Raw genomic sequence first — 12,723 nt, forward strand, 5'->3', positions numbered from 1 at the left:
TATGTGCAGCTGGTTAGAAAAGGCACGTTGGCCTACCCTTTCTGCTTAGAGGGCGTCCTCCAACATAAATTAAACAGGATTCCTTGGAGGGTGGAACACTTGTCTTGTCCCCTCAATCAAATTTCAGCACAATATCAGCATGGATGTTTTGAGCCGTCATGCAGGTGTTACTCACAGGCCCTCAGCAGCGCTATTGTTGGTTCAATGTACACAAAACTATTAAAATATTGTTTTAAATTACATTCAGGCTATGTGTATAAAGTATATCTAAAACAACAATGAATTTCGTGTTTAGACTTGGGTCCCATCCCCAAGGTATCTCTTTAATGTATATGCAAAAATTCCAAAATATGGAAAGATCCAAAATACGGACCGCTTCTGGTCCCAGGCAGTCTGGATAACAGATACTCAACCTGTACTGGACCAGCTAAGATGCAAAGAAATGTCTCCACACATATTAGAAAATGCCATGGGCAGGAAAAGCTAATCCTAAGGGCCACCCCTTTTTTCAGTTTTAGGCTGCAATCCTATGAACACTCTTTTACTCAGAAGTAAGTCCCACTAAGTTAACAGGAGTGGGATTGTAGAATTATTCTGAATTCAGATCATGACTAGATTTGTATTCTTCATGTGGAGTATCATCTCTGGTTTGTATATCATGTTCGTTCTCGCTTTCTTCTGGATGTTCGGACTGGGTGTCTCCTCCGTCGTCTGAAATCTGGTGAAGATCTTCCTCCAGAATGGGATCGGTCAGGGCTTCCTGGAGAGTTACAGTGTCACTTACCCCCTGAAGCGTCTCCTGCAATTCATTCTTTGCGATGTTTAATTCACCTGGATCCAGTACACCTGCCAATGCCTCTTGCTTGAATTCAGTTGTTTCATTTTCTCCTGGAAGGTTCCCATCTTTCCCTTCTTCCCTTTTCTATCAGTGAGAAAGAAATGCATACACCTGAGCACACCGCCACAAAAATATTCTTTTTTTGAAATTATGTTTGGCTATGGGTGACTTAATAAAACGCTTGTACAAGCAGCTCGGCTGTTGCTGAGATAAACCAGAGAAGTTGGCGCAAAAAGAAAATAACATCCAAGTATTGTAATAATGGACACATCTTATTTTATACAAAAGTATATAGTCAGAACAAGAGCAGGGAAAGAGGGAGGAATTGCCCTACTTTGATCAAGGATTGCTGTTGCGTGAAAATGAATCATAGAGTTGGAAGGTACCACTGGGGTCATCCAGTCCAACCCCTTGCACAATGCAGGAAATTCATCACTACCTCCCCACCCCACACACACACCCATTGACACCCACTCCACGCCCAGGAGAGGGCAACCCCCCTCCAGGATCCCTGGCCAATCTGGCCTGGAGGAAAATTGCTTCCTACCCCAAAGTGGTGATCAGCATTTCCCTGGGCATGTAAGAAAGGGCCACGAGAGCCAAACCTAGACACAAATCTGCCTGCTCTACCTCGCATTGACCTGCCTAAGTTCACAGAATCAGCACTGCTGACAATTCACATACCCTACCAGAAAATATTTTTGTTAGTCTTTAAGGTGCTACTGGACTCTTGCCCTTTTTGAGCACTGCTGACAGACGGCCATCTAGCCTCTGCTTCAAAACCTCCAAAGAAGGAGAGTTCACCACCTCCAGAGGAAGCCTGTTCCACTGAGGAACCGCTCTAACTGTCAGAAAGTTCATCCTAATGTCTAGACGGAAACTCTTTTGATTTAATTTCAACCTGTTGGTTTTGGTCCAACCTTCTGGGGAAACAGACAACAACTCGGCACCATCCTCTATATGACACCCCTTCAAGTACTTGAAGATGGTTATCATGTCCCCTCTCAGTCTTCTCCTCTTCATGCTAAATATACCCAGCTCCTTCAACTTTTCCTCATAGGGCTTGGTCTCCAGACCCCTCACCATCTTTGTTGCCCTCCTCTGGACACGTACCAGTTTCTCTACATCTTTCTTAAATTGCGGTGCCCAAAACTGAACACAGTACTCTAGGTGAGGTCTAACCAGAGCTAAATCCTTTTGGAATCTTCTACGATGAAAGGGAATGAGTAAATATGAACTTTCTAGAGTGCTTAGTCACTTGATACAAGGAAAGCAAATACTTGACAGCCTAGGAAACGGGACTAGTTACTTTTTGATAACAATTAAAAAGGTTGACTCTATAGAAACAGTCAGCGTAGAGTAGCGGGTAGTGTGTTGGACTAAGATTTGGGAGACCTAAGTTCAAATCCCTGCTCTGCCATGGAAGCTTGCCAGGTGACCTTGGGCCAGTCATACACACACACATACATTTGTTACATACCTCGTTTAAATGGCTCTCGTCGATTTCCACCACAGTAGGCAAATTTGGTGCTCCACACTTCTCGGGTAAGTCGATAGTCGCCTTTTTCTCGGGAGATTGCTCCGTAAAGGCCTTTCCCAAACAAAATTTTAGACAAGAATGAATGGAAGGCAACCACAGTTCACTTTTTTGGTTTTAAGGGCCACGGAAAGAGATGGACCTCTTTTTGGGGGCACTCTTTCAACACTACCATTCTAATGATTCTCCAAATCTATTCATACGTTACATCTTTTTTTCTCTTGGTGGGGCAAGGTTACATGAGAAGGGGCGCTACATTCAATATGACAACATCCATATTACGTTACTTTTATTGTTATTACAGTCATTGACCAGAAAATACATATTCATATATATAAAACATTCAAGTGAAGACAAAAGCAATTTTCAGTAAAACAACACGAAAGACTACCGTATATACTCGAGTATAAGCCGAGTTTTTTTAGCCATGATTTTTGGCTTAAAAAACTCACCTCGGCTTATACTCGGGTCAATACGGTAACTCGCCTGCCGGACCCTCTCCCAGTGCGCTCTCGCCAGCCAGCTGATGAGCGGGCTGTCCCGCCTTCTCCCCCCACCCCACCCGATCGCGCCTTCTGCACGGTGGCGGCTTCTTCCCCACCCCACCCGATCGTGCCTTCTGCGCAGCGGCGGCGGTTTCTTCCCACCCCACCCCATCGCGCCTTTTGCGCGATCGCGCCTTCTGCTGGGCGGCGGCAGTTTTTCCCCCCCACCTCTCCCCCCCACCCACCCCACCTCACCCAGGCCGGTCCTCCCGCTTGCCAGCTGACCCTGCGGGGCCTCCTGCGCACAGGGAGGGGGCCGCCGCCACCGCCTGCCTGCGCGCCTGGAGCCCGGTCAGGTAAGCCTGCAGGGGGGGGAGGGGGTGCATTTCTCCCTTGGCTTATACGTGGGTGCCTAATTTTTCCCCATTTTTGGGGTGAAATTAGGCACCTCGGCTTATACTCGGGTCGGCTTATACCCGAGTATATATGGTAATTCATGAAAATAGTAAAACCGTTTAGCCACTTGTATAATTCTGTTAACAATAAGGTCAATAAACAAATCTATAAAAGCTGAAATAAAAATAAAATGCAGTAAGATATAGTAAATATTAGTACTACTGATGATGATGATAATGATAATAAATTATTTTTTAAAAGTTGCAAATTTAGTTTAACATTCTAACCTTTTGCTGTTGTTTATATTTCTGGGCTGTCCGGAGTTCTTCTGCTTTCAGCCTTTCTATCCTCTCTAGTTCTGCCAGGGCTTCTTTCCGTTCCCATTCCAGTTGGACCCTCTCTGTTTTCCGCTAGAACAAACACGTGACCCCGGCAGATTAGGAAAAAGATGAACTCAGGTTTAAGGAAGTTGATTTCATCAATGTATTTATTATTATTATAATTTCTAAAAATTATTTATTCAATAAAATAAACAGCAGCAAAATAAAACAAAAAAACATACATCAATCATAATTTAAAATACAACATATATATGTAAACTTAAAAAAATATTTAACCAAATTTCTATATTACAGGTTATTTCAATATCCTCATTCATAATACCACACCAAATATATGGTTTAATCCTCTATAAAATACCTAGACTGTCATCGCAGCACATTGTCCTTTCTCACCCTTGATTATAAGATTTTCCATTTTATTTACAGTGCGTAACCATAGCTCATCTAGGCTCATTGTATCACCATTTTCCTGATGTGTTGTTAGCTTAATTAATACATACATTTCTTTTACTTTAACCAACCATTCCTCTACCCTCTCTATTTTCCACTAGAACAAACACGTGACCCCGGCAGATTAGGAAAAAGATGAACTCAGGTTTAAGGAAGTTGATTTCATCAATGTATTTATTATTATAATAATAACTAGCGGTACCTGGCCACGCGTTGCTGTGGCCCAGTCTGGTGAAATGGAAAAGAAAGAAAACAGAAAGCGCACGTTTCTAATATGTGTAATTTCACAATGCTTGTGGGTATACAATATTTTTTGTTGTCCCATTGTCTGTGCAGATATAGAGAATGTCTGGTTTGCTGACTACAACACGCAACATCTTATTGTCCATGTGAGAAGCACTCCGTGTCTAGATCTAAACCGCACAATTCGAAAGATTGCCCCTGAGCTTTGTTGATGGTGATTGCAAACGCCAATCGAATTGGGAATTGCAATCTCTTAAATTGAAATGGCATATCCGTTGGAATTATAGGAATGCGAGGAATGAGGACATCTGCACCTTTGAAAGGCCCTGTCAAGATTGTTGCTTCTACGACGTTGCTCATGAATTTTTTTACTGGAAGCCACGTGCCGTTGCAAAGCTTTGGCTGGTTGATATCTTGCAACATAATTGGCACGCCGATTTTCAATTGCAGTACGTGCGGTGGCATCCCTGGCAGATCGAGTGAATTCAAAAATTCTGTTGGATAATTAACCGCTTCATCTGCTTCCACAACAGTGTTGACGGACTTGTATGTGACTGCTTCGCTTTGAATGTGAGACTGAATAATATTTTTAAGTTCGTAGACGTCTTTGTTCTTGGCCGCAAGAATAGCTCGTTCACTCAGCCAATTGTGATTCTTATAATTGGTTTGAATATTGGGAAATACTTTTTCAACCAATTCTTGTTTTGACGTCACTAAATTGCTGAAGTTATGAGGCAATGAAATTCATCCTGAGGTCAGAACGGAACTTTTCCGTTCCCAATTTCCAGCAATTGATGTGAGAATATCTAAGCTGATCGATCATTTTGCAGCTGGACATGCATATTTGTAGTTCATTTTAACGTCTTTACGTGTCGCCACAAAGTAGAGTATTTCAGGCAAGCATTTATTTTGTCAGCTGGTGTCGATCGAGGAATTACAGGTAATGTTTATGTGAGAGATCCCCCTCTCTGAGTTTGCTTCTCCAAATCAGTTGCTCAGACGTTGATACAGAAACAATCGATTTATTGAAGCCTTCAGGAGATGAGACAGGCACAGGTAGAAAGTTGCAAGTGAGGGGCTATACGGGTTTACAGAATATATTGACTCCAGGGCACTGGGGCACTGGGGTTCACACTTATTGTTATGGGAAGTTACAAGCTTGGCATAATACAAAACATCAGACAGATCCCAGGAAGTCTGGGCGGCTATCACACTTCCAAGGCCGCATCGGCCTGAGGGAGTACTGGCAGGAAGAACAGCGGGGGGGGGGAAGATACATGGGCCATCAGGCCTGGCGCCTGAGACCAGAAGGTGTGAACTGCTTTTACGAGTTCACTGATAACACAGCAGGTGATGGAAAGCAGAGACACAAAGACAGAGACCCTCACATTCTGCCCCCCTTAAGGCCCCCCCCCGGGGTCCCCGAGAGGACGAGGCTTATCGGGATAAGCAAGGTGGAATTCCCGGACTAAGCGAGGAGCCGCCATGTGGGGTGCGGCCACCCATTCGTCATGAGCGGAGCCAAGGTTTTTCCAGCGAACAAAGTAAAACAGTTTCCCTTTCTTCCATTTGGAGTCTAAAACCTTGGATATTTCCAAATGGGTGTCCCCTCCTACTACGGTAGGAATCTCGTGTGCGGGAGGGGGGTGGAACTGGGGGGCTGCCACATAGGGTTTGAGGAGGCTTATATGAAAGACTGGATGGACTCCTTTCAGAGTTTTTGGGAGGTCCAGTTCCACAGTAACCTCGTTGATTACTCTGGTAATGGGGAAAGGTCCCACATAACGGTCGCTCAGTTTTTTGCAGGGGCGAAGAGAGCGGAGGTTTTTGGTGGACAGATAGACTTGCTCCCCCACCTTGAGTTCCCATCCCGGAGACCGGTGTTTGTCTGCTTGTTCCTTGTACTTGCTTTTTGCCCTTTCCAGATTTTTGAGCAACCATGGCCAGGTGGATTTAACCACCTGAATCCACTCCTGAAGGTCAGGGGTAGACTGGAGCTCTGGCGAGACGGGGGCAGAACCGAAAGGGCCGAAATCCGTCCCGTATATAACTTGGAAGGGACTAAAGCCGGTAGAGGAATGAGGCGCATTGTTATACGCATATTCGGCAAATGGCAGCAGGTCGACCCAGTCGTCCTGGTGGAAATTTACATAGCAACGCAAATAACATTCTACCACCGCATTTACTCGTTCTGTTTGACCATCCGTTTGGGGGTGATAGGCGGAAGAAAGGCCCTGCTCTTCCACTCCCATTAACTTTAGGAAGGCCCGCCAGAATTTGGCAACAAACTGGACCCCCCGGTCGGAGAGGACCTTCCTCGGGATCGAGTGTAGCCTGAGGACGTGTGTGATGAACAGTTTAGCTAAGCCCTGGGCTGAAGGAAGGCCTGCACATGGAACGAAGTGAACCTGTTTGGAAAAGAGGTCTGTGATAACCCAAAGAACCGTTTTTCCCCGACTCGGAGGTAGGTCGGTGATAAAATCCATGGCGATGACTTCCCAGGGACGGGAGGGGCTCTCAAGCGGTTTGAGAAGCCCTGGGGGTTTTCCCATCCGTTTCTTGGCTGTGGCGCAGGTGGGGCAGCTGCGCACATACAACTCTACATCAGATCTCATACCGGGCCACCAGAATTGTCTTCGAACCAGGTGAAGCGTTTTTATGAAACCAAAATGACCCGCTAGCCTGGCACCATGTACAAGTCCCAATACTTCCTTGCGAAGAGAGGAGGGGACGTACAGTTTCCCCCCTTGCACCCACCAAGTGTTGGTACGTTCCAGACCAGTGGGGAGGAGATGATGCTCCTCCTCCTGCAAGGAGGCGTCCCGGAGTCGCTGTTGGAAGGCTTCCGGGATGCCTTTGAGTGTAGGGGGGGTCTCCGGTGGTCGGGCTTGGGACCGGGTGGTGACGGCTAAGCTAGGAACTTCCCCTCGCTGCTCGGGAGTGAACAGGGAGTCGACTGGGCGATCGAAATCGTTGCGATACTGGGGAAGTCGTGACAAAGCGTCGGCTAGGGCATTTTCTTTGCCAGGGACATGTCTGAGAGTAAACCGGAACTTAGCGAAAAATTGGGCCCACCGAACCTGTTTGGCATTGAGTTTTCTAGCCCCCTTGAGGGCCTCAAGATTCTTGTGATCGGTACACACTTCGAATGGCAGTTCGGCCCCTTCCAAGAAGTGTCGCCATATGGTAAGGGCATGTTTGACCGCTGCTGCCTCCTTCTCCCAAATGGCCCAGTTGATTTCAGACTGGGAAAACTTCTTGGAGAAGTAGGCGCATGGTCTCAACCGTCCCCCCTCATCCCTCTGCAATAGGGCCCCGCCCATGGCTACATCCGAGGCATCCACTTGCACCACAAAAGGCTTGGTGCAATCTGGGTGAGCCAAAACGGGTTCGGATGAAAAAAGTAGCTTCAAACGTTCAAAAGCTAGCTGGCACTGGGGGGACCATTGCAAACGGGCTGAGGGAAGCGCGGCGCTAGCCCCCTTGTCCTTGGTACGCAACAGGGCAGTGAGGGGAAGCGCAACTTGGGCAAAGTTAGGAATGAAGTTCCGGTAAAAATTGGCAAACCCCAAAAACTGCTGAAGTTGGCGGCGGGTAGTGGGGGGTTCCCAGTCCCGCACTGCCTGGACCTTGGCGGGGTCCATTTCCAACCCTTGGTGGGAGATCACATACCCCAGAAATGTAATGGAGGGTTGGTGGAATTCACATTTGGACACCTTAGCATACAGTTTGTGCTCCCGCAGCCGCTGGAGCACCTCTCGCACTAGGCGTACATGGTCTTCCATGGTTTCAGAGTAAATAAGGATGTCATCGAGAAATACCACCACCCCCCGAAACAGCAAATCATGCAAAACCTCATTAATTAATTGCATAAAGACACTCGGAGCCCCCGAAAGTCCGAACGGCATGACTAGGTACTCAAACATCCCAAAACAACTGGAAAAGGCCGTTTTGGGTTCGTCTCCTTCTTTGATGCGAATGCGGTGGTAGGCTTCTACCAAGTCCAGTTTGGTGAAGATTCGGCCCTCCTTTAATTGTGCTAGAAGGTCAGGAATAAGAGGGAGGGGGTAAGCATTAGACTGGGTGACTGCGTTCAGTCTGCGAAAGTCAATACACAGTCTTAAATCTCCCGTCTTTTTCTTTACAAAGAAAGCTGGGGCTGAATAAGGAGCCTTGGAGGGGCGTATGAAACCCCTCGCCAGATTGACATCCAGATAGTCTCGCAACACTGTCTTTTCACTAGGGCTCATGGGGTAAACCTTTCCCTTAGACAGTTTGCCTTCCCCTACAATCTCGATGGCACAGTCCGTTTCTCTGTGGGGAGGCAGTTCGTCGCACTCTCTAACATCAAAAACATCAGTAAATTGCGAGTACTCAGAGGGTAATTGAGGAGAGACTGGGGCGGGGGACCCTACCAGTGCGGCGGCTGGAGTCCTGAGTACCCGTTCCTTGTCCCCACAGGGGTTTTCGGGGAAGGAAAGCACCCGTTTAACCCAATCAATGGAGGGATTGTGCCCCCTTAACCAGTTCATCCCTAACACCACAGGGGTTACAATAGGGGCGATAGTGAAATACAACCGTTCCCAATGTTCCCCCACGGACATAATCACGGCTGCAGTTCTGTGGGTCACCGGGCCCCGTTTAAAGTCACTCCCGTCCATTTGGGAAAAACGGAGGGGTCCCGGAAGCCGCTTGCGCCGGACACCCAACTTCTTGGCAGTTTCCTCATTTATCATGGTGCGGGCACACCCCGAGTCGACCAACGCGGGGACCTCTAACGGGGGGCCCCCTTTGGGTAGGGACAGATGGACACGCACAAATACATTGTCCTCTTGGGCGCTTACCATCGGTGGAGCTCCTTGCACAACGATAGGGACGGTCTGCTGCGGAGCCCCCTCTACAGCAGACCGACGGCGTTTTTTGCCGGCTGTTCCCACTCTTCCTCCTCGCTGGAAGAGGGGGACGGGGTAGTGGCCTCCGGGGAGCCGTCCGAATCAAAGACGGTATTTGTAATCCGGGACCCCGATGGGACCGTAGAGTCGGATGCCCCATCCTGGGGACGTGCGTGGAGAGCGGAGGGTGCGCCGGAGCGCCGGCTCAGTGGTCCACTTCTGCGGCGAGGCTGGCTGTCGGCGGCCGGTTTCGTCGGCTCGGCCTGGGTTTGGCGGGGAGGGGTCGGACGGCCTGAGCGAGAGGGGCATTGCGATGCAAAGTGACCCTTTCCCCCGCAGATCAGGCAGACGCCGGCCTCGAACCGCTTGCGGCGTTCCGCGGCCGAGAGGACCCCGCCACCCCCTTGCCGGAGTTCCCGGCCACGGTCACCCCGGGGCCTGGGGTCTCGCCCAATCCGTTGCTTGGACAAGTTCAGGAGTTGTTTGCGATTCTCGATGTCAGCAGCATGGCGAACCCAACCTTCCACATCCGGGGGGTTCCCTTGCATGAAGGCCCAATGTTGGAGGTCTGGGTTGAGACCCTCCCTGAAACATTGTACCAAGGTAGCCTCACTCCAGTCCAGAATTCGGCTAGCCAGTGACTGGAACTCACTTGCATACTGCGCCACCGACTTAGTCCCTTGGCGCAGTTGCATCAGGGAGGCTTTAGCCCGCTCACCTAGAGTCGGGTCCTCAAAACGGTTTCGGAGTGCTACCATGAACTCGTCCAGGGTTCGCAGCACCGGCGAGCGGAGTTCATACTGCAACACCATCCAGGCAGCCGCCTCCCCTTGCAGTAAGGAAGCCACGTACTGCACCCGGGACTCCTCAGAAACGAAGGTTCGGCCTTGTTCCCGCATAAAAATGTCTACTTGGACCATAAAAAAGGTCAACTGGTCTCCCGACCCGTCATACGTGACTTTCAGGTCCCGACGGGCCGGGGGGGCAGGGGTTGCGGGCGGAACTACTGGCGCCCCGTCTGGGGGAGCACCGGCTGGAGGTTGCAATTTCAGCGCATCTAGGGTCGTGGCCATCTCACCCATTACGCGTTGCATGATCTCCATCTGCTCCTGCATAGCCCGGCGGTCTTCCTGCCACTGTTTTCGTTCTTCCTCCATGAGGGCCTCTTTGCGGGCCGGGTCCCCTTCGAGTCCCGTGCTGGGGAAGGCCAACCGGCGATCCTTCGCCGCAGTCCGCGAGAGCGACCAGCCCTTGGGAGAGTCCAGCCAATAAGTGAGCCCCCGGGGACGTCCGTCCCGATCTTGGTCGGGGGCGCGACCCTTCGGTTTCTTTGGCTTGGCTCCCTCCTCTTTAGGGTCCGGCTTCTCCGGCTCGTCCGGTTCCTTGGGGGCATCGGGGTTAGGGGTGGTGTCCTCGTCGGCTGACATTCTGTCCAAAGCGGTACAGCTGCAGTCCGAGAGGCAAGGACTTGCAACTTAATGTGAGAGATCCCCCTCTCTGAGTTTGCTTCTCCAAATCAGTTGCTCAGACGTTGATACAGAAACAATCGATTTATTGAAGCCTTCAGGAGATGAGACAGGCACAGGTAGAAAGTTGCAAGTGAGGGGCTATACGGGTTTACAGAATATATTGACTCCAGGGCACTGGGGCTCTGGGGTTCACACTTATTGTTATGGGAAGTTACAAGCTTGGCATAATACAAAACATCAGACAGATCCCAGGAAGTCTGGGCGGCTATCACACTTCCAAGGCCGCATCGGCCTGAGGGAGTACTGGCAGGAAGAACAGCGGGGGGGGGGGAAGATACATGGGCCATCAGGCCTGGCGCCTGAGACCAGAAGGTGTGAACTGCTTTTACGAGTTCACTGATAACACAGCAGGTGATGGAAAGCAGAGACACAAAGACAGAGACCCTCACAGTTTGCCTGAAATCTCCTGCAAGCAATATTAATGCATTCCCAAATGGTCTGATGTTTCCACGCAAATCTTGCAATGATCGATCAAGAGCCTCGAGCGATTTCTTGTGCGCCATTGTGCATTCATTCCAAACAATAAGTTTGCATTTCTGCAATACTTTCCCCATGCCAGATGCTTTGGAAATGTTGCACGTGGGAGTTTCAATGAATTGCATGTTCAATGGCAATTTCAAAGCGGAATGAGCAGTTCTTCCACCTGGTAGCAATGTCGCAGCTATTCCAGACGACGCAAGAGCTAAGGCTATGTCATTTTGGGATCGCATTGCTGCCAGAATCAGTCTAATTAGGAACGTTTTACCAGTTCCTCCTGGTGCATCTAAGAAGATAGCGTGTGTTGCTTTTACGTCCAACAGATGGCGCTGTTTTTCAAAAAAGCATGTTTTACCTGTCACAGGTGTGACATCTATATAATATAGGTATATAAAAACGCGAGTATTCGAATGGAAGATAGATGGAAGATAGATAGAAGATAGACGGAAGATAGAAGATAGACGGAAGATAGAAGATAGACGGAAGATAGAAGATAGTGTAAGCACTTGTTTCCACTGAAAGTCCAATATCCACATCAAGAGACAGATAGTCCAAAAGAGTTGGTTTATTGGTAACAGGTATGCAGAGCTTAGAAATCAAAAGGCAGGAACGAAGGGGGAAGGGTGTACACTTGGTTATATGGAGAAAAACAGACAGTACAGTCATATCATGATAACACTGTTCAAACTACTAGGCTCCCACAAGGCTCCCACAGCCTGAGAAGCCATGCCAGCTGGAGGCTGTTCCTGATAAGCAACCTTGAAGCTGGAGGCAAATGGAGAATCCAAAAGTCAGCCTGACAGATAGATGGAAGATGGAAGATAGATGGAAGATAGAAGATAGATCGATAGATCTAAGAGTTGTGGTACCTTTTCTTCTTCATTTAAATTTATCTTGTATCTGTAAATCCAGCACGCCAGGAAATTGATGGGGTCCGCCGGCTGACGTTCTGCAACTTGAGCAAGTCCCTCGACTAAGCATTGCCCGAGGCATTCCTTGAGATACTGTACATCCATCTTGTCCCAAACTCTGCACTAATACGATGCACTGGATTGGCTCCCGCTTTATTAAATTAATTCCTAACAAGCCAATGAAATAGCTTCTTTTAAAATGAGACAAAACGGCATTTAAAAAAACAAAAACAAAGATAAAATGGGCATCATTTCAAAATAATGCCCAAGCCTGTATTCTGATCCTAACCAGAGTTAAACCCTTCTAAATCCAGAGAAGTCAATAAGACTTTGATTGGTGTAATTAGGGTTGCCAACCTCCAAGTAGTAGCTGGAGATCTCCTGCTATTACAACTGATCTCCAGGTGATAGAGATCAGATCCTCTGGAGAAAATGGCTACTTTGGCCATTGGATGCTATGGCATTGAAGTCGCTCCCCTCCCCAAACCCCACCTTCCTCAGGCTCCACCCCAAAAACCTCCCACCGGTGGTGAAGAGGGACCTGGCAACCCTAGGTGTAATGCTGTTTAGGACTGCAATTTAGTTTCTTTGTGGGTTGTAATGGCAGGTTTTCAGGTGGCCTGA

At 48.6% G+C, this 12,723-nt stretch overlaps 1 protein-coding gene across 1 annotated transcript; it reads right to left on the bottom strand.

The window, feature by feature from the left end:
• Positions 1–589: 589 nt before the first annotated feature.
• On the bottom strand, positions 590–12,218 carry LOC130478138 (DPY30 domain-containing protein 1-like). The gene is made up of 4 exons (XM_056850266.1): positions 12,058–12,218; positions 3,544–3,666; positions 2,319–2,429; positions 590–922 (listed from the first exon to the last, which is right to left on the bottom strand). Exons 1-4 carry the CDS (start codon positions 12,202–12,204, stop codon positions 590–592), a joined length of 714 nt encoding a protein of 237 aa, XP_056706244.1. The 5' UTR covers positions 12,205–12,218.
• Positions 12,219–12,723: the final 505 nt, after the last annotated feature.

The sequence above is a fragment of the Euleptes europaea genome, chromosome 5 (assembly GCF_029931775.1).
Source record: "Euleptes europaea isolate rEulEur1 chromosome 5, rEulEur1.hap1, whole genome shotgun sequence".
Classification (NCBI taxonomy): Eukaryota; Metazoa; Chordata; class Lepidosauria; order Squamata; family Sphaerodactylidae; genus Euleptes; species Euleptes europaea.

Coding starts and splice junctions, on each gene's coding strand:
- LOC130478138 (XM_056850266.1), bottom strand. CDS start 12,204: ATGGATGTACAGTATCTCAAGGAATGCCTCGGGCAATGCTTAGTCGAG. Junction 3,667..12,057: donor ATTTAAATGAAGAAGAAAAG/GTACCACAACTC, acceptor TGTTTGTTCTAG/CGGAAAACAGAGAGGGTCCA. Junction 2,430..3,543: donor AATATAAACAACAGCAAAAG/GTTAGAATGTTA, acceptor TGTTTGGGAAAG/GCCTTTACGGAGCAATCTCC.